This window comes from Mixophyes fleayi, chromosome 6 (assembly GCF_038048845.1).
Source record: "Mixophyes fleayi isolate aMixFle1 chromosome 6, aMixFle1.hap1, whole genome shotgun sequence".
NCBI classification, from domain to species: domain Eukaryota; kingdom Metazoa; phylum Chordata; class Amphibia; order Anura; family Limnodynastidae; genus Mixophyes; species Mixophyes fleayi.
The window spans coordinates 223,159,963-223,182,219 of record NC_134407.1 but is presented as its reverse complement, the minus strand read 5'-3'; the positions used below and the strand labels follow the sequence as shown (position 1 = coordinate 223,182,219).

At 43.6% G+C, this 22,257-nt stretch overlaps 1 protein-coding gene across 1 annotated transcript in view; it reads left to right on the top strand.

Annotated features, from left to right (window-relative positions):
* The window catches only part of LOC142095507 (uncharacterized), a 28,147-nt gene extending 7,045 nt beyond the window's left edge, over positions 1-21,102 (top strand). Inside the window, exons 5-19 of the mRNA XM_075178452.1 lie at positions 378-2,061; positions 2,970-3,059; positions 3,193-3,363; positions 3,486-3,656; positions 4,574-4,738; positions 5,106-6,148; positions 7,956-8,150; positions 8,277-8,496; positions 13,711-13,881; positions 14,168-14,338; positions 14,730-14,900; positions 17,724-17,894; positions 18,521-18,700; positions 19,758-19,841; positions 20,884-21,102. Of these exons, the coding sequence (XP_075034553.1) occupies positions 378-2,061; positions 2,970-3,059; positions 3,193-3,363; positions 3,486-3,656; positions 4,574-4,738; positions 5,106-6,148; positions 7,956-8,150; positions 8,277-8,496; positions 13,711-13,881; positions 14,168-14,338; positions 14,730-14,900; positions 17,724-17,894; positions 18,521-18,700; positions 19,758-19,833 (4,679 nt within the window). The 3' untranslated portion in view covers positions 19,834-19,841; positions 20,884-21,102. The remainder of the gene's footprint in view (positions 1-377; positions 2,062-2,969; positions 3,060-3,192; positions 3,364-3,485; positions 3,657-4,573; positions 4,739-5,105; positions 6,149-7,955; positions 8,151-8,276; positions 8,497-13,710; positions 13,882-14,167; positions 14,339-14,729; positions 14,901-17,723; positions 17,895-18,520; positions 18,701-19,757; positions 19,842-20,883) is intronic.
* Positions 21,103-22,257: the final 1,155 nt, after the last annotated feature.

Here is a 22,257-nt window from a genome sequence, read left to right as displayed (position 1 = left end):
TGCTTATTCTGTGTCTACCTAACGCTATTCCTCAGATCTATTATAATTGACCTTATTGACAGAGATATGTAAACCTAGTTGAAACAAATACAATTTTCTCCGTATTGCCCAATATGCCTCTATGGAGGTTCTCAAATATTTGGGCTAATCAAAGTTTTGCATGTTCATAACTTCCATGGTATACAGGACACTTCTAGTGAAGGAGACTATTCCATAGATGATACAGTAGGAACTTAAACATTTACATACATAGTTAATGAGACTCCTTGTGATGACCCAGTGAGATCCCTGTCAATTTAACGGTCAGGGGTCACTGCATTGTAGGCATCTTTTGTCTTGGTTCAAGACATGTTTCTAATTCCTCTTCTCTCATATAGACTGGAAACTGAAGTATGTGACGTCTGTGAAAGATGGCTTTCAACACATTATGGAGAATAACCTCAGTTCAAGGAAGATTGTTGGCCTTGAGAGGCAGTACCCCAGGCTACGTGCCATACAGGTGAAGAGTGAAGACCATTCATTACCCTATTCAGGCTCTTTACTTGAGCAGGCGGAGGTCAACACATCTTCAGACAAATATTCCCCATCTACTATCCAGGCTCTGTATGTTCCTGATGACCATGGATTTGTTCCCAAAACTGTGGTGGTGCAGGGACCTGCTGGGATTGGGAAGACTGTGACCTCCCAGAAGATGATGCTGGACTGGGCCTCTGGGAAGCTGTATGGAGACAAATTTAATTTTGTCTTTTATATGAGCTGTAGAGAAATCAACAGGATCACTGGTAACATAAACCTTGCTGGACTCCTAGCCAAAACCTGCAATATGCAGTTTTCAGATGATCTGGTTAAAGCCATTTTTCAGGATCCAGCTAAAGTGTTGTTGATTATTGATGGTTTTGATGAGCTGAGATGGTCTCTGGAGGATAACTATGAGGAGTATCAAGACCCTTTTCAGGAGACCCACAAAGAGATCCTTCTAAGATCCATATTTCGTAAGGAAGTGCTGAATGCAACATCACTGATGATAACCACTAGAGCATTTTCCCTGGAGAAGCTGAAGGATTATGTCGAGCCTCCATGTTCCGTGGAGATTCTAGGATTTACTGGAAGAGATCTTGAGGACTATATATCCAACTTCTTCAAGAACAAAGAAGTTGCAGATAAGGCTCTTGCTGGAATAAAAGGAAATGAAGCACTGTTGACCATGTGTTCTGTCCCGCTGATGTGCTGGATTGTGTGCACCATACTGAAACAAGGGGTGAAACATGACATATTGGCCCACTGTAAAACAGCCACCTCTATATATTTGCTGTACCTGAAGAATTCAATCAAGTATGATGTCGGTAAACAGCTTATCAACACCTGTATAAAGAAGCTGTGTGCTCTGGCCAACGATGGTATTCTGAATCAGAAGCTCTGGTTTGAGGAAGGTGATCTTGCTAGATATGGACTTGCTCTATCAGAGGTGGAGTCTGTGTTTCTAAATCAGAACATCTTTCACTGGGACACTGAAACCAGCATCTACTACAGCTTCAGTCATCTGAGCGTACAGGAGTTCTTTGCCGCACTGTATTATGTGCTGGGAGAGGAAGCTGAGAATAGAGAAGGCCACCCCGAGGTCTGTAAAGGCAATTCTCTATCCGAGCAGTCTGCCCATCACTCGCACTTGACACAAACTGTGCGATTCCTCTGTGGTCTGCTCAATGATCAGCAATTGAAGGAGTTTGCCAGCAGTGTGGGATGTGATGTTACTTTGAGAGCCAAACCTGCCCTGGAGAAGTGGATTTCAGGTGGAAAACCCTCTAGGTTTTGTAATGACGCGCTTCACTGCATTTACGAGATGCAAGATGAGGCTTTCCGAGACCGAGTATTACACCAGGAAGACTTGTTGTTTAGTCCTTGTTTATATTTTGGAGTCATGGAAAACATATGTACCAGAGAGCTAATCTATTGCCTGGCTGATGCTAAAGATTATTGCTCAATCTCATTGGAGGACTATCTGTTACGGCCCAGAGACTTGGAAATATTATCTCCATTGTTTCACAGATCTTCAAAGTTATCGTAAGTATTTTCCACATTATGAGTCTGAAAATGCCCAACATCCTCTCCCATTATATTCTGTAAAACATACGGACACACTTTAAGCCGTTACAGGGGTGCATTTTGTTTTTGGGGTAAGTGTAGGTGACTCTACTTTACAGACATTAACTAGTAGGCTAAGACTCTCGGCTGTTGTCTGGAAATATTACCAAATACACTGGGTGCAGTTCAGTGTCTCTACCTTATTAAAGCGCTAAGGCTTTCTGAGAAGACTGTTTCTTTATTGCATACTCTGCTAAACAGGGAAACGTTATAACTGAACTTTTCTTGGTGTTAAGAAAAAAAAAGCTACTATGGAAAACTTTTAATTATACATAAAATGATTTTCCTTTTTAATTCATTAAGTGCAACATATTATAGTGCTGTACACTGAGTGAATCCTAATAGAAACCTAAAGCATAAGGTAAAGGTGACCTGACTCTATTCTAATTACAATCTGAGAGGTGTGGGGAACACTTGATACATAAGGTAGCAGATTAATATATTATCGTTGTTGCTGGTAAGTAGATTCATTATCAGCCACCAATAAAGCAGCTAAACATTAACTTTGGGCGCCTTTCATTTTACTGAACATTCTGTTCAACTTGCATTTTCTACTTACAAAGTCTCTACTATGGTATAACTAAATGTTTGTAAAGTGAGTGGCCAGATCAATGCCCAATATAAGAATTCTCAATCCTGACCATTCTCCTGAATTGAGCGTTATGATAATAGCCGGGAAACTCTATAGCCTGACTTGTGAATTCCATCCCATTTCTCCACAGAACGGGGCCCATGTTGGGTAGAACGTTGAGATAACAGGTATCTGTCTACATGTAAAACCTAATGCTATGTATTAAACCCATCTTCAATCTTTCCTTTCTCTTAAGCTTTACAAGATGTGGGTTTCCAGAAGATGCAGAAAAAGGTGGATATGTTTCCTGGCTGCTCAATCCCAACAGTAAAATCCAGGAATTGGAGTAAGTCTAATAAACCTCGGAGAGCCATGCAGTTGGTTGGGTCAAACATCTGAGGTGTCCATTGTTGTACAGTAATGGTAGGCTCTTGATGAGGCACCATACAGTAACCTTCTGTCTCTGTATATCCCTGTAGGCTGCAGGTTTGTGTAGTCACCCCAGCCTTCTTTAAGGATCTTCACTCTTTTATCTCTACCAACCGGACAATCAACAAACTCCTCATAGGATATCATAAACTGGCAGACTCCACATTAAAACTTGTGTGTGATGGGCTGAGACATCCAGGCTGTACCGTGCAGAAGCTGACGTGAGTAATATACTCTACATTTACTATGGAGTGTATAAATGGCAGGGCCCCACAAAGGATGGCCTGTACCAGGGTTTATATGCTGATCTCATGATACTACTGTAACTGTCCCTTATCTATAGATTGCGTGACTGTGATCTAACCTCGTCCAGCTGTGAGGAGCTTGGCTCTGCTATTAAAACTAACCATTCTCTACGGAAGCTGGATATGGCATTGAATAAACTCCAAGACGATGGAGTCAAATTTCTGTGTGAGGGACTGAAGGACCCAGGCTGTACCCTGCAGGAGCTGAGGTGAGGATTATACTGTAATTTCTATAATAACCTGCAGGATACAGAGGTATAATGTGTGATCGATACAGACATCCGTGCTGTAAGCTGCAGATTGTTGGGTAAATATTACCTATTGTTAAATGACTGGTGAGGGGTGAAGGACACAGTGCTTCAAAATATCCATTACACATTAATCCTGCTCCTCCAATATGGGCTCGGTGCCATTTGAATGACATGTCACTCCTCAACTAACTCTGGTCATGGTGACTTATCAGACATGAAGAGTCTATGTTGGAAAGTACAACAGCGCCACCCATCTGAGTGCCTCGTTTTACACATCTGTATTGCGTGTTCTGATCACAATGACTTTCAACTGAATTGTGTGTATATGATAAATTAACTTCTATAATGGAAACCTTTTTATAAAGGATTTAGGTCAGCTACATCATTAAGTCCTTGTGGGGTGAGCATAAAGAACACTTCTCATTCCCATTGAGAACAAGTAAAATGGACTATGGCCCTAACTGTTGGCCCTTTTAATCTTCTCCATGACAATTGCTAACATGTTCTGGAAGACGTTTTTTTTTTTCCTATTCCCTATATTCTGCCTATGCTCTAATGACATAACGTGAAGAGAGCTTGTGGTGTGGACCATGTACTGTATGGTGTGTACTGTATTCCTGTATGCTATAAGATGGATAATGAAAGTGGAGCAACCGTTTATTAAATCAATTGATTTTCCTTTCCCTACTCCATGGCAGCCCTTTACGAGGGGTTAATCCCTAATCAGCTAGTGCAGACAGGAAGACGTTTGTCCCACTTTGCCCCTATATAAGGCAGCTCCTTCTCTTTCTCGGTGTCTTTTCTTCCTGTTTTAGCAGTGTATAGGACAGGTAGTGTAGTGAGTGGTTTTTGTTTTATTGTTTATTTTATTCTAGAGGGCTTAACTGGAGGTTTTTCTGGTTTTCCTCTGAACGGGCTGTTGGGATGACAGCTCCAGCGGGGCACGTGCCGGACAAGTCTGCCTCTTTGAAGTTTAGTAAGACTGCCGGCGGACGTGCACACTTGGAAATCGTTTACCTCACCTGTCAGGATGAAAACAGGTGAGGTAGTTAATCTGCTAAAGCCTCACCTGGTTGAGGTTAAAAGCAGGCACTGTGTTGAGCAGCTGCAGCCCATTTATGAGGCTCAGTATTGGCTTGGTGTTTGATGCTGCAGGACCTAGCAGCTACCTGGATAGTGCACTATGGACCAGGAGCCCGCCCCAAAAAAGCTGAAGGAACCCCAAGGTAAGCCTTTAAAAAGGGGTTTTTTGGTTACTCTTAGATAGCTTACTTAGGTCCTTTTTTCTACAGTACCTCTGTGGAGCTTGTGCAGGGAAATATAAACTGAAGAATCGTGTATGTGCAGCTTGTGATGGCAGTTTACCGAAAGATTGTACTGATCCATTGTGTGTGTCATGCACCCCAGAAACAGTAGAGGAGCCTGGGCCGCTGAACAATTTAAGCAGTTCTTTTCATGGATGGTTAAAGCAACGCAAGAGTATCAGGCCCCAGAACAGAGAACAATAAGGGACAGGATCCCTATAGCAGAAGATATGGAGGAAGTAAGGCCAGGGCCGTCCTCTGAAACATTTAGCTCTGCTCAGGAATGGGAGTCAGATAGTGAGGATGAAGTGAAAGAGGATCCCAGGATGTTTAACTTGGATACTGTGAATATTATACTTAAGCATATTAACAAGTCTTTAGGTATTGAGGAGCCAACTGTACCAATTAAACCACAAGATGCATTGTTTTCAGAGCACCAAGTGAAGTCTAGAGTGTTGCATACACATAAAGTGGTTAAAGACCTGATTGCTAAAGAATGTCAGGCCTTAGACAAGAGTCATCCTAACATGGGGAAACTAAATTGTATGTATCCTTTTCATGATCAAGATGTGCAGAAATGGTGTTCTGTGCCTAAGGTGGATTCAGCCATAGATGGCTTATCCACAAAGTCCACTCTTTCGTGGAATGATGGAGGTCCATTAAAAGATGCTATGGATAGGAGAATGGAAACTTCCTTCAGGAAATTACACATCTCCTCAGGCATAACTCTAAAGTCTGGGATAGCCATGGCTTCGGTAGCTAGAGCCCTGAGGCTGTGGGCCAGTACTCTACATACAGACATTGAGGATAAGATAAATAGATTATATATTCTTAAATCCTTAGAGGTTATGCAGAAAAGCATTGATTTTCTGTGTGAAGCTTCGTTGGATACGATTCTGTTCTCTTCCAGGAGCATGCCCACGGTGGTTGTAGCAAGAAGGGCGCTCTGGCTACGTCCGTGGGCGGCAGATCATCAATCCATAAGCCGTCTGACAACGCTTCCATATGAAGGCAATTTCTTGTATGGTGAAAAGCTGGATAATCTAATGCAGAGGCTTGCAAGTAGCAATGCCAATCGCCTACCACAGGACAGAAAGGTGAGACGTTTTCACTCTTATTCTCCAAAACAACAGTTCAAGGAGGCCTGTAGGTATAGGCCAGGGAGACAATACTCTAGACATCAAGATAATAGGGCAAGACAGCCCTTCAGACCAAAAAGGGGGACACAAGGACAGCAGAGATCCCAATGACTATCTACAGATCCAGTCTCCACTAACTCCAGTGGGCGGCAGGATATCACGCTTTGCAAAAGTTTGGATTCAGACCACACAAGACAAATGGGTCCAGGAGATAGTCACCAAGGGCTATGCCATAGAATTCCATACATATCCAGTGGGAAACAAATGTATTCCATCAAGGAGCCCCTCGTCTCCTAATTTCCCCCTTAGAAGAGCAAGTGCTGGAGGAAAGCCTAAGAGGCCTGGTGAAAACAAAGGCTATCGTACCAGTACCATCAAGTTAGGAAAACATGGGGTTCTATTCCAGACTATTGCTCGTCCAGAAACCATCGGGTGCCTTCAGGACAGTGCTAGATTTAAGGGCTCTCAACTGCTATGTACGAGCAAAACATTTTCGGATGGAATCTGTCAACTAAATTCTCAAAGCAGTGGAAACAGGCGATTTTCTGACAGCAATAGACTTCAAGGATGCATATTTTCATATCCCGATTACATTCAGTCACCAGCAATTTCTGAGATTTTGCATTCAAGGACGTCACGTCCAGTTCACTTGCCTTCCTTTTGGCCTTTCCACATCTCCAAGAACATTCACCAAGGTCCTTATAGTTCTCATAGCGGCACTCAGGGAAAGAGGAGTGACTTTGTGGCCATATCTGGATGATATTATAATTTCGGCAAAGTCAGAAGGAGCAGCCTTGGAGGTTACAGCCCAAGTAATCCAGTTTCTGCAACAGCACAGCTGGTTAGTCAATGTATCAAAAAGCCATCTGACACCGTTGCAACAGCTTGTGTTTCTAGGAGTGCAAATAAATACAAGAACAGACAAAGTCTGCCTCTCTTAAAAAAGGACAGACAAAATCCGGTCCTTAGCGCATCAAGTTCAAATTCAACCTCGCGTGTCAGCGCAAACATGTCTGCGCCTCCTAGGAATGTTTTCCTCAACAATAGGAATCCTCCCGGGGGCAAGATGGCATATAAGAGATCTTCAAGCAAACCTCTTTGCGCAATGGGATCGTACAGTCGGGTCTCTAGACTCCAAAATCAACCTCTCAAGGTCAGCGAGGCAGTCCTTACGTTGGTGGCAACTCCCAGGCCTGAGAAAACAAGGTGTGACTCTTTCAGTGCGAGACTGGTATGTCCTTACCACAGATGCCAGTGCACTAGGTTGGGGTGCTCACATGCAAGATATGGTTACACAGGGCACTTGGCGACACGAAGAGAGAATTATTCAGGGAAACATCTTGGAGATGAGAGCAGTCTGGCGTGCGGTTCAGTACTTCCAGCCCTATCTACGAGCCAAGCATCTACGAGTCTTCTCCGACAACAGGACTGTGGTTGCCTTCATAAACAAGCAAGGCGGTACCAAGAGCAGAGCCATGGTAGCAGAAATAACTGCAATAATGGAGTGGTCAGAGGTGAATCTGAGATCTCTCTCAGCCCTTCACGTAGCAGGCAAAGACAACGTAGTGGCGGATTACTTAAGCAGACACCAAGTTCACTCAGGGGAATGGGAGCTGCACGAAGAAGTCTTTCAACTGGTACAACACAGATTTGGAACACCAGAAACAGACCTGTTGGTCACAGGAAGCAATGCCAAGGTACCCCTCTTCTACTCCCGCCACAGAGACATAAGGGCCCTAGGGATAGAAGCCCTGTCAATGCAATGGAACTTCAAACTGGGGTACGTGTTTCCTCCTTTTCCACTCATCCCTCAGATACTCAGGAAAATAAGGAAAAAAAATGTGGAGGTGATAGCGGTCCTCCCGACATGGCCGAGGCGTCCCTGGTTCGCTGTAGCACAGAGAATGTTGCTGGAACATCCATGGCCATTACCGGTCAGGCCAGACCTCATACATCAGAGTCCAGTTTTACATCCAAATCCAAACTCCCTGAGTTTGATGGCGTGGAGAGTGAGAGGCAATTACTGAAATCCAAAGGGGTCTCAGATGAAGTAATAGACATTCTAGTTCAGGCCAGGAAAAGGAACTCCTCTATGATTTATTGCAGAATCTGGAAAACATTTATTTGTTCGACAGGGGACATGGCGAAGGATCCCATGTCTGCCAGAGTGCCGGATGTGTTAGAATTTCTCAAAGATGGTTTTGTTAAAGGACTAGCACCTGCTACGTTAAAGGTGCAAGTATCTGCCCTTAGCATCCTTCTTGATATTAAACTGGCATCTCAGGGTCTTATCTTCCAGTTTTTTCAAGCACTGAAGAGGTTACACCCAAGACGGAAACCATTCTTAGCCCCTTTGTACCTTAATATTGTCCTGGATGCCTTAACAGCCTATCCTTTTGAACCTCTGCAAGACACATCTCTAGGATTGCCTCACTCTGAAGGTGCTCTTTTTGCTGGCTATCACTTCGGCTCGTCGAATAGGGGACATACATGCTTTGTGGTGTGAAGAACCCTTTCTGAATATCTATGAAGATAGAGTAGTTTTGAAGACGATTATTTACCCAAGGTGGTATCCTCCTTTCACATGAATCAGGAGTTGATTCTGCCATCTCTCTACCCTCATCCCACTAATAGTGACGAAACACGTCTCCATACTCTAGATGTGGTGAGAGCTATATCTACGTACATTATCAAGCCAAAAAATCTTGGGAAGACAAAGCAACTATTTGTACTTCCTGAACGTCTTTGCAGGGGACAGGCCCCATCCAAACCCACATTGGCGAAGTGGATCAGAGAAGTGATTGCATAGGCCTACAGGGAGAAAGGGCATGAAGTACCTAGGATACTGAAGGCGCATTCAACTAGGGCGGTAGCGACCTCCTGGGCACATAGAACCCATGCATCGGCAACCGATATCTGTAAGACAGCCGGATGGTCGTCGATGCACACCTTTTCTAAACATTATCTTCTTGACGTTTCGGTCTCTGAGGAGACAGTTTGGGAGAAAGATTCTCCAGCAAGAGCTGTGAATACATTTTCTGTTTGACTGTCACACGGCGGTCCCATAGATAGGTGCCGGCACTGTGACTTTCCTCTAGGAACAGTGATTGAGCTTACTTCTGCTTCTGAGACTCTACTTGTACACAGGTGTTCCTTGCTACCTTGTTCGGGACCTCCTCCCGATTCTCATTGGTTCTGGAGTATTATTTAAACTATCCATGGTCCTTCGCTCATCGCCTGTTCTTCGTGTTACTCAGTCTGCATTTGCATCTGGCTGTCTATACTTGACCTCCTGGTTGTCCACGTCAGAGACTCCTCTATGCTGTTAACCTGCTTGCTGAACTACCACTACCTACTGCCGAGGGTACCTGTCACTTGTAGTTCTACGCTGGATTCATCTGAAAACTCCCCACTGCTGTTCACCTGCACGCTGAACTACCATTGTGAGTTGATTGCTGCACCTGTGGCTATTCCTACGGCTCAAGTTTCCATTCCCTCCCGGCTGGTGCAACATCGCCACGACTTCACTGATAAATCCATTGCCGAAGTTACCAACCACTACCTACTGCCGAGGGTACCTGTCACTTGTAGTTCTACGCTGGGCTCGTCTGAGACTCCTCTCCGCTGTTAACCTGCTCACTGAACTACCACCATCTACTGCCAAAGGTACCTGTCACTTGTAGTTCTACGCTGGGCTCGTCTGAGACTCCTCACTGCTGTTAACCTGCTCGCTGGACTCCTACTGTGAATTACCTGCTGCACCTGTGGCTATTCCTACCACTCAAGTTTCCATATCTACCCGGCTGATTCAACATCGCTATAACTTCATGGATGTGTTTCCTGCTGAAGTTACCTGTCATCTGTAGTTTCACGCACGGCTCAGATACACTTCGTTTCTCTGCTACTTCTAGGTAACGAACTGTTTGATGTACTTATGCTTATTCTTGTCATTTGGGATTATCATCTGTAGAACCAACAAATCCAACGCTTATTGCTTTTCCATAATGAGAATTACCGTGATACCAGTAACCCACCTGCTATGTTGAATCATCATTGTTCTCGGATCAGCCAGTTCTACATTATCACTCTGTTTGGACTCTTGCTGTACCAGTGATTCACATTTATCTGCCATGTGTTACGTTATTGGATCCAAGCATTCTCCAATCATCCTCCTTGCATTTGAACTATTGTTCTACTCGTCCCATGCAGTTGTCAAGGGTTACCTATTATGAAGTAGCATGATGTATCTGCATTCTGTACTCTGACCAATTTGCTGTGTGTTTTATATCTGCCGATATATATTGTTTATCCTGTTGTACCATCAGCCAATACATTATTTTGCAGCATTACTATTATCTCCAGTGTTCTTATTCTAATTAGCGATGCTTATGAGCCGTGAACTTTAATCCTGTGTATATCATCATCCTCATTATCATTGTGTGTTGCCTCCACTATCCTCTGCTAGTTCTTGTCTGGGAGATCGCGACCTGCGGAATAGGAGCAGCGGAGTCATTATTCCCTTGCGGGAATCCCTGGTGAACACCTATCCGTTAAGACTCTGCACTCCTGGGCAAGTCCTACCTAAACAGAGGCAAGGGATCTACAAAATCATTCAGAGTCATGACATTGACCTTATGAAGGTGTTGGATTTAATGCCCTCCCAATTATTGTACTGCTTTGGTATGTCCCATTGTAAGGGCTGCCATGGAGTAGGGAAAGGAAAAATGAGAATTATACTTACCGTTAATTTCTTTTCCTTGAGATACTCCATGGCAGCCCTATATTTTCCCACCCTTGTTCTGACAGTTATGTTATAGGACGGCTTGGGAAGTTACGAAAGATATTGAGGAAGAGGAGGAGCTACCTTATATAGGGGCCAGGTGGGACAAAGTTCTTCCTGTCTACACTAGCTGATTAGGGATTAACCCATTGTAAGGGCTGCCATGGAGTATTTCAAGGAAAGGTTTAACGGTGAGAATAATTCTCAATTTTAATGAGTAACCTTTAAGCTGATACTAGTAGTCCTTTTTATGTGCTGCATATAAGACAAGTAGTACATTATCCTTTCAACCTTTGAAATGACCCTTGGGTTTCTCAGGCAATCGGCAACTTAAGAGAACCTGTAGCTACCCTATTTTTGCAAACAAAAACGTGGAGCCAATTTCTTAAACCACCCATGGCTCATCTGTTAGGAATGGCTTTCATTTCTCATCTGGTAACTTTTTTTTTTTTTTTTTAAATATCTCTTTATAGTGAATATGAATTGTATAGAGATATAATGAGCAGAGATCTGTCAACCTCCTTTATTGCAAAAACATTTTTTTGGCATATGGGGGTGATCCCTAAATTACTTTCCTCTGGATATCCTTATGTAATTGCTTCTAATAACTGTGAGGTCTGTCTATAATGTCCTTCCCCTGTTGTACAATTCCTCCTGATTCGTAGGAACTGTCCTTTAGGGATATTCTGTCTAGTTTCAGTAACACTTTGGCCACCACATACCAACAGGGAGAATTTATCTGAAAGTGCTGGAAAATACCACTGCAAAATATCAGTTATGCTTTTATACTGCTCCTAATCTGGGCTCGATGCTAGGAGCAAGCTAGGAGCTCCGTTACGCAATGAGCGTTGCTCATGCGCAAACTCTATTTACAGTATTAGGTCATTTTCCCACGCTAGTGGGGAAATCACCTAATACTGTAAATAGACCTACGTTCATTGCGTAACGGAGCTCCTAGCTTGGTAGGTCATTCTGTCATTTTTTATTTTCCTGCAATCAAGAACACAGATTTGTGGATGTACAAATATGGGGCCCTCCTGGCCGAAGAAATGAAGACTACTATCAACAAGGGGCCCCTCCAGGGCGAAGCAAAGAAGATATTACAAGCCAGAACTTTGGAAGTATAAATACTTGGGGACTGGGGCAAGCCTGGACATTTGGATCTACAAATTTATTTTGGACATTTGTGACATAAAGACTTCATTGGTGAGTATTAGGGGATTTATTATTTTTAATAAAAATATATGGTGTAAATGAGGGTGATTACTGTGTTTATTGTGGGTTTTTTATTTTTATTAAATTTTAGTGGTTTGTACGAGGGTGTTGTGGTTTTTTAAACATTTTCTTTTGTGGAACTACAGGTCCCAGCCAGCCATGGATGTCAGGGCATGTTGGCACTTGTGGTTCTCCAAGTGCCAACATGCCCTGGCTGCCGTGGGTATGCTGGTGCTTGTAGTTATACAAACAGCAGCATGGCCACACTATTTTGGGCAACCTGGCTGGCTGGGAATTGTAGTTCCACAAAACAAAATGGCGTCTGTTTATTTTTTTAACAATTTTTCGCCGGTAATACCCTACTACCCACAACCCAGGGATAGTAGGAAGAGCCCTAGTGCTATCGGCACTGGGCTGGGAGTCTCTAGGTGAAGGGCCCGCATGTTTTTTTTCAGCAGACCCCACTCCCTAGGGAATCCAGCCCAGGGCTGAACAGTCTGGGGTTGGTTAGTCATTATGGCAGGCAGACCCCTGCCGTGTGTCCCACTGCTATAGTGCCGCCAACCCCGGCTGGTTTGCCTAGTGCTGGTTAAGTGAAAATCGGGGGGGCACCACGCAAAAATTTTCCCCGATTTTTCACGGAACCAGCAGTAGTCAGGCAGCATTAGGGTTAAGCAGGAATAGAGAGGGGGACCCCACGCTTTTTTTTTTTCCACTTTCATCTATTCTTTACCATTTTAACAGCTGCCGGAGATCCGGCAGCTGTATGACAGGCAATGTAACAGTGATGTGTTTACAACTCGCTGCGACAACACAGGAGAGTTAGCTAAACACAGGAGTGTTTACATCGCAGCAAATCACCAGAGATGACCAGCACTTTTGAAGATTACGGTCAAAATCGCAGCTTGATACATTTCATTTTTTTTTACTAAAATCGCGGGTTATCCCCAGTGATTTTCCGCGATTTTAACACGCTGTCAAAATCGGACCTTGATACATTTACCTCCTGCTGTTTGTTGTCTGAATAGAGAAGACTATGTAACCTATGTGGGACACTTCTGATTGGTGACTCGGTCAGCACCTGCCTGAAATGTAGGTGGGAAGTGTACTTGAAAAGCAGTATTCATATCCTCTATGTACAGCAGCTGTTGGCAGTGTTTTCAGGGAGGTGAGAAGTGGATGTCAGATACATATTGTAGTTAATGAATCACTGCTTTGTCTACACAACTCCTAGAACCAAGGTAAAGGTGGGTTGAGGTTTAATACAGACGTGTTGGCGAATCATGAGGATGTGCTAGTTTTGGCACATCGCCGTAGCTCTTATGGCTCCTGCTGTGTTGTATAAACCGATGGCGATTACCATTTCAGCCATTGTCTGGCAGTAAAGAACAGGTGACTGGGGGCTGAATGAGGAATTTATGGCTGATTCTCTTGGGCTTGTAATTGTAGGAAGGGGAGTTGGCTGCTTCCAGTCTTCACCCATGTAGTGAAGCTATGCTTGGAGCTTCCATCCCCAGACCTGGGGAACAGGATGCAGCCACTATCTCTGAGATAATCTTCTCTTCTGCCCTCAGGATGTCTTACTCTGACCTGACCCCAACCTGCTGCGAGTATCTCGGCTCTGTTCTCCTTGTGAACCGATCTCTCACCACACTGTTCATGAGCGATAATGATCTCCAGGACTCTGGAGCAAAACTTCTCTGTGAAGGACTCCGACAACCAGACAGCACCCTGAAGGAGTTCAGGTGAGAATTATACTATGATATTGAGGCTGCACCCTGCCGTAAGTTAGCTGGGAACTGTGATGGCAAAACTATATGTACCAAAGGCTCCGTCAAGAGTCATGAAGGCTATAATTCTACCACTGAAAAGGCTCAATACAAAGCATGAGGTACATTAATCTTCTATAAATCCTAAAATGGTGGCTAGAGGACACTTTTCTGAAATATCCCATAGTATATTCCAGTATGGCAGATTGGTAATGGAGGCTGGAAATGCGTCATTTCACATGCTGTTATCTCCTCATTGCAGGATACATGAGAGTAATCTAACCTCGGCATGCTGTGAGGATTTCCGCTCTGTGTTGCTTGCAAATCGATCCCTGACCACATTGGATCTGACCTATAATAATCTCCAAGACACTGGTATAAAAGTTCTGTGTGAGGGACTCCAAGATCCGGGCTGTACCCTGAAGGAGCTTGTGTAAGACATGTACAACTTAATATTGTAATGTATTACTCCCCAGCAGGACAAACAGTGCGGATGTGTGGTGGACTCTGTGAAGACCACTCCATTATGTCCTAGTTTATTATTGGAATACATGAGTGCTAAGGAACCTTTGATCTATAAAAGGATCATAATGTAAAATACAATATATAGTATTCTTTCAATACTGTCAGGAACGGTTCTCTCAGGTCACCTCTCGTTCAGTTACCACCCATGACCTTGTTGGTAACATTATTTATATACCACAGAACCAGACGTCAGATGTAATCTCATTACTTGTGTAAGTTACCTTTCTTAGACTGAAGCTCCTCATATGAGTTCCAAGGGACGGGTTGAGGCTGGAAATGATCTTCTCTCTTCTCTGCAGATTGTCTCACTGTGACCTAACCTCGTCCTCCTGTGATGATATCTGCTCTGTTATTACCACAAACCGATCTCTGGTCAAACTAGATCTAACCTGGAATAGTCTTCAGGATTCTGTGGTTAAACCTTTGTGTGAGGCGTTGAAAGATCCGACTTGTGTTCTACGTGACCTGAGGTGAGAACTATACTGTAAATGGTATTCTAGACTGGAGTAATACTTCTGTAAGGGACTCATGGCTGGGCTGTACCATCCAGGAGGTGAGACTTGGGTGTACTTTACAGCTGTATTTAAACTTAACTCTCCACCAGGCGCATAGTGTCTTCCTGAGGTGCTAGAAGACTATTTATATCTAATGCTGAGCCTTAATACATCATTGCCGTCTCCCCCCCCCCCCCACTGCAATAGACTGCTGAAGCCCCTTTCACTTCAGTATGGTGTCCTATTGGTTTGATACAAGAAAAAAGGTGAGACTGCAGTCAGCTGAGTTGCTGTGATATCACTAGCCCCAGTGTTTGAAGCTCCCAGTCCATTTAGTATATCTCTTCAGGACAAGCCTGTTCCTCCAAAAGGGAAACCTGCTGCAGACAGATGAGAGCATGGTGGACATATTCAATTACTTATTGATTTGTATTCCCACTGTACCTACATGTCCATCTTCTGGCATCTCCTCTCTCAGCCATGTTGACATCATCTCTCCAGGTCCCCATTAGTCAATACACTTTACAATGTTGCAAACATGGTAAGAACATACAAACTCCATACAGATAGGGCCCTGGTAGAAATTGAGCCCAAGACCCCCCAATGCTATGAAGCATAATTACTGTGCTGCCAAACTACATTGGACAAGTGACTTAAACAGCACTTCACTAGGTCATAGCCATCAGTGGTGTAACTATTATTTACTACTATCTTTAATTTATAAGGCGCCACAAAGGGTCCGCAGCGCCGTACATGACATATGCAGAAAACAATGACCCATGACACAACATGATACATAAAGAACAAAATATGAAGAATAAAATATATAAATTTACACACAGGTAACATGGTAATGCAAATCAAATAATTTCTGGGACAATGAGTGATAGTGATGGTAGAAATCAAAGAGAAGGAGGCCGAAGCTTAAGAAAACAGGGCTAGGGAAGCAGGCCAAGAGGTACAGAGGATGATGGAATAGTAGGGCACAAGTAAAGAGGGCCCTGCTTCTGAGAGCTTACATCTTAAAAGAAAGGGGGAGACACAAATAGGGTGGTACTAACTGGGGGAGAGAGCCGGGACAAGGGAGTTAGGAGGAGGACTGAGACTTGAATAAAGAAGTGAGTCTGAAGGGCACGCTGGAAGCCTTTGAGAGTAGATGCTAACCTGATGGAACGTGGAAGATCGTTCCACAGATGGGGAGCAGCCCGGGCAAAGTCCTGGAGACGAGAGAGTGGGAAGAGGTGATCAGTGAAGTAGTGAGGCGGTGGTCGCAGGCAGAGCAGTGGGGGCGGCTAGGAGTGTAGGTAGTGATGAGATTGGATATGTAGGGAGGAGAGGCTTAAGAGCTTTAAAGATGAGGAGTTTAAATTTAATCTGTAGGCCATGGAGAGCCGATGTAGTGACTGTTGGAGTGGGACAGCAGAGAGCGGAAGGAGAGAACTGAGGCGGGCAGCAGCATTGAAGATAGACTTAAGAGGGTCAAGGTGAGAATCAGGTAGCCCAGAGAGGAGGTTACAGTAGTCAAGGTGAGATTACAAGCAAGTGAACAAGGGTTTTCGTGGCTTCCGTAGTGAGAAAGGGGCATATCTTGGATATATTCTGAAGGTGGAAGTAGCAGGATTTTGAGGGACAGAATGTGAGGTTTGAAGGAGAGGGAGGAATCAAGAATGACCCCAAGGCATCGGACTTGAGGGACAGAAACATGGGTAGTGTTATTAACAGAAATAGAGGTGTGGGGGGGGGGGGGTAGGAGACTAAGGTTCAGTCCTTAAGTTTAAGGAAACGTTGGGACATCCGAGATGAGGTGGCAGGAGACACAAGACAAAAGGGGAGAGGTCAGGGGATGAAAGATACATTTTGGTATCATTGGCATAGAGGTGGTACTGGAGTCCAAAGGAGCGGGTGAGGACACCAAAGGACAAGGTCATTAGTGACCTTTAGTGAGGGCAGTTTCGGTGGAGGGGGGTTAAAATCGGATTGGAGCAGGTCAAGGAGTGAGTGAGAAGAGAGAAAGGAGGTGAGACTGTTGTAGACAACCCGTTCAAGGAGTTTGGAGGCAAACGGACTATAAAGTAATATTCTACTAATTGAGGTGTTTTTGTTCCTCCTCAGATGATCCCAAGGCATCGGACTTGAGGGACAGAAACGAGGGTAGTGTTATTAGTCCTGGAAGGGGGAAGAATATAAGTTCAGTCTTGGAAATATTGAGTTTAATGAAGCGTTGGGACATCCAAGATAAGATGGCCGAGAGAAAACAGGAGACACGAGACAAAAGGGAAGAGGAGAGGTCAGGGGATGAGATACATTTGGGTATCATCAGCATAGAGGTGATACTGGAGGACAAATGAGCAGATGAGGACACCAAGGGAGAGGGAGAAAAGCATGAGGCTAAGATTGGAATCTTGGGGAACACCAACAGGGAAGAGTAGAGGGGTGGGGGTGGGGCAGACTGAGAAGGAGCGGTTGGTGAGGTAAGAGAAAAACCGGGAGAGAACGGTGTTGGATGCCTATAGATTTGAGAGTTTGCAAAAGGAGTGCATGGTCAACGGTATTGAAGACTGTAGAGAGGTCAAGAAGGATAAGAAGGGAGTAGTGTCTTTTGGATTTGATGAGGTCATTAGTGACCTTAGTAAGGGCAGTTTCGGTGGAGGTGGAAAACCAGATTGGAGCGGGTCAAGGAGTGAGTGAGAAGAGTGAAACGAGGTGAGAGTGTTGTAGACAACCCGTTCAAGGAGTCTGGAGGCAAAAGGACTATAAAGTAATATTCTACTAATTGAGGGTGTTTTTGTCCCTCCTCAGATTGTATGGTTGTGATCTGACCTCATCATCCTGTGATGACCTATGCTCACTTATTACCACGACTCGGTCACTGGCCAGTCTGGATCTTGCAGGAAACCAATTTCAAGACCCTGGTGTAAAACTTCTGTGTGAGGCGCTCAGAAACCCAAGCTGTCACCTGCAGGTGGTGAGGTAAGAATATGTAAACTGCCAGACTGCAACATAGGTTACTGACCTGACCCCAGTCGTGTGAGTCAGATCCTGGCTGTTCTCCGCAGGAGGTGTGGTGCAATCTGTACAATGAATAATATATAGTACACAGGGACTGCAGAAAGCCTACAACCAGGAGCTGTGGCCATAGAGTTGCTCTCCCACCTATCTAAACATGTCCTTTGCATGTAGAGCATGGATAATGTCTACAACATGAACTATACACATGACCCATAAGTATCTTAATATCCCTGTCTGCACGTCTATCACTGACTGAGCACTATTACATAGGAAGGGACGGATGTGTATTTGGACATAGATTGCAGAAGGCTTTTAGTAGACTTGACTTATAATGTTCCTTATAAATATTGTGATGGTTTATACAAACTCGGAGACTAGAATACTAGATTACAAACCTGACTACACTATTCCTAGATAGGTCAATAAAGCAAAGTCCTTGTGCTAGCTTATTTAAAGGTAACTAATAATGAGGGCAGAACTTGTAGACCATTTTGATTCATATTGATGGTGCCTTGACGGCTCCTAGCTGTAACGTGGCCGCCTGTGACTAAAGGTGGAACTGAACGGGGTCATATCTGTTTATGTAGAGTCGGCTACGGTGACCTGACCAATACTTCCTGTGATGAAATCCTCGCTGTTGTTAATGCTAACAAGTCCCTGACTGAGTTGGATATAACCATGAACGTGGATGAAGAACAGCCATGTGCGGACGTAGATGCTTTGTGCAAAAGATTAGAACGTCCAGCCTGTACCGTGGAGAAAAGTGTGTAAGTAGACGTGTCCGCTCTGTATAGTGTGGTGAATACCAACAGCGCCCACTATGCCCCATATATAGCCCATGTGGTTGATCCTCCAGTCTCTTGGTGTTGGTAAACTGTCTTGTCCAATCCCTTTAATTTGTCACCTAGGTCACAAATTATGTATTTACATCTGTAGTTGATTTAAAGGCTCCAGGGACCCAGAGCTATAAATGAAGCTTGGTTTTCTAAATGGGCTTGGTTGGACTTGGGGCTCTGCAATCTTCCCTGAACTTCTTTAGGAAATGATCTGACTACAAATATTCTGTGCTATGGAAAGTCTGGTCAGTATCTCCAGGGAGGATCTTAGTTGCTGTTGTAGAAATTCAGTTTCTTGTTAGACCATAAATATTGATTAACGTGGACAGAATCACTTCCACTTCAGACAAGGTGCGAGTCTCCTATATAGACGTTGTGTAGTAACTTACATGACTTGCCACTTTCTAGAAGAACGTTTACAAAGCTATCAACGTAACTTTCCAAAGGTTCTTTCAAGGTGTTTAGTCGTCGTGTCCACAAGACCTGTGTGTTTTTAAACCAGTGTAATGAAGATAAATTTCAACAATATAGAAGTTAATACATCGAAGACCATTCCTATGACAAAAGTTTAGTAGCAAATATAAAGATTCATTTGTTTACTAAACTATTGGACTATCTTCCACTAACTGACACTTGCTCTATTCTTATTGACTACTCTGCCTGAAGTTGTCCAGAGGTTCTTTAAAATGTATTAATCCCTTCGGGACCCCACATAGATTGCCATAGGTGGGTGACCCACTGTGAGTGCGAACTCTACATTCCCGATGCATATTTGATCCATAGAGTTGATAACTACTATTGTATTATGTATTGTTACTTTGGTACTGTGTAATGTGTTCCTCTCCACTATGTACCCCTCCTTCCCCTCTCTTTGTTTTGCCCCCCCCCCCCCTTCTCTACTTTTCGGTACCCCTTAAATTTTGAAGGGACAAAAAATAAAAATACTATTGAAGTTAAAATGTATTAATCCGACCTTCCCTCTTTCTAGGACACAAGATGGCACGTTCGTGTACTTCACATACAAAAAAAACAGAACTGATGGGGGATCCCTAACTGTGGCTTAGATTTGAAGGTAGCTTCTGACTTTTTATATATTTATTGTCCTGGGAAAGGGGAGAACTAACTTACACCTAGAACCCAGCAGTTCATGTTCTGCAGAATATTTCCTTGTGCTGATAATCTGCAGAACATTGCTCTGCTTAGTCAGGTCATAGTGATCTCTCATATCTGCACATACTATATACCAGACTTCTACATTTCATATTACCCGCGGCTGGATGTCTCACCCTAATTGCTATGTAACACATTCTCCAGTATTGTCTGGTAGAGGACTGGTGGATTCGTGTAACTTCTGGCTAAAGATTGCTATCTAAAAGGAGCCCTAAAAGTACATATTGTCCTTTTATAGACAAAGGCATCTGTGTGGTCAGTGTGTCTGGACACATTGATGGCCTCCCTCTGCTTTAATGGGGAGACTGAAGAGATGAGTTAAAGGGAAGTGTAAATTTGGGAGTCATCCTCGGTGATCTAGAAATCCAGTCATGCACTGATCCTGGGGGTACCATAACTACCAACTAGAAGCTGGGTCACAAGAGTGCAGTAACCCCTTAAATGCGTGTTCCTTAACACCAGTACCCCAACAGGTCATGTTTCCATGACTTCTCTCTGAAGGCAGGTGGGATTACTGACCTAGCCAAATAGATGAACACAACCAGTTTATGGTGAAGAAAATCATTGAATCCTAGTGTTGTGGGTACTTGGCGATCACCACTGAGACCACAGAAGCAGAGAGCCAGGATGAGGTGCTGGTCCTGGTTTGAACTGAGCCCCCCAAAAAACTAGTAATGGGAAAATCCAACCACTAACCAGAAATGTATGGGAATGCAGTTTTGGTGACATGTTAATGAAGAGCATTGTGAAGTATTACAAGGAGGGACAGAGGGATAACCAAATGCTTAGTCTGTGTCCACATTAATCCACTTATTCTGACATATAAATGGGCTATAAATATAGCAGCATATGGATTGCAAACATATGCAGCCATTTATTGTATATATTACGCATGTATATTAAGCTTCAGTCTAAATAGAGATGCTTGTAATTTTTTTCCGTAGGTCTAAGCAGACGACGACCCAGAATTGAGCTTTATACTTCAGATCAATATCTTATAATGACGTCTGTGCTGCACTATCCAGCGCTACGTTTCCTCTGGCCTGGATGATAACTTCTGTACCAGTCTGCTAATCCTCATTACTAGATGTTTCATACAGAGAATTCTCATTTCTATACAGCAGTAGTAATAGACCAGATCCTGGAAATCTCACTGTTCTAGTGAATTCATGGAATGGAAATAATCTAATGTGCATTAAATTGAATAATCTTTAATGGTGTATTCAAAGTGCACTTTAACAGAACCTGGTTTAATATATTATGTATCATTACAGCATTATACAAATTGAGATATTTAAAGGGGTGAAGTTGATATAATTTTAGGGTTAAAAATACTTCTTGCCTACACACGTATCCTGGATAACATCAGGAGGAGGATGATGGGTATCTGCATTTGCTTACAGCGGAGGCTGCCATAGAACCCATGAGACTGCAGCCTAACCATGGACTAGGAACAAGAGGCATCACTGAGGTAGGAGGCACACAGTGGGCTGTGCCTCTGGTTCCTAGGGAATGGATAGGTGAGGTTTTGTCTACATTGGCTCTAAAACATGGCTGCCTCTGCTGTGAGTAGGTGATGGGTCACCTGGTTTGGGGCAGGCAGGAAATGGAAGGATGAGGGTCTCATGTGTATATACTGTTGGTACATGTATTGCACCAGGACATATTGGGTCTTACACCTAATACAACTTGTCTTTTCATTTAGGAAGCAAGAACTGATTGTATCTCATTCACATTAAATATATTTATATTCTGTATTTAGGGTTAGCAGAAAATGACTTGCACTAAGGTGGATTAGCCACCAGTTGGAGTCTTTGGGATTGGCATTATTTTCCTGAAATGCACAATGTTCATGGATCTGAAGTCTATGTAATAAAGCCTCTTGCAGTGTAAAATATTGTGTGGATTTTGTCATTTGTTGCAGTGACTTATTGAGCTGTGTATAATTGTGGACTATTTGGATTTTGTGTAACACCATACTGGCCTGCCATACTTGTGCCAACGAAGCCCTGGCCAGTCTGCTGGAAACTATGACATGTGTTAATGATTGGGCATCATACACTGGCTTCTTAACCACCCAAGAGTCTAGATACAGCTACAGGGGATAATTCCACATGTAAATCTCAAAACAACCATTTCGTATAAAAGGTTTAAATCACACTGGACGGGTTGTTGTCTTTAACAATGTAAGACCCGGTGAACATATAGACATAACTGGGTCTTTGGAAGAAGTGTACTCACTTTAGGGGGTTTGTAAACCTTTCCCATCAGAGGTACATGGTTCAGAAAAGCCTAGACACTGTTCTACATCACATTTC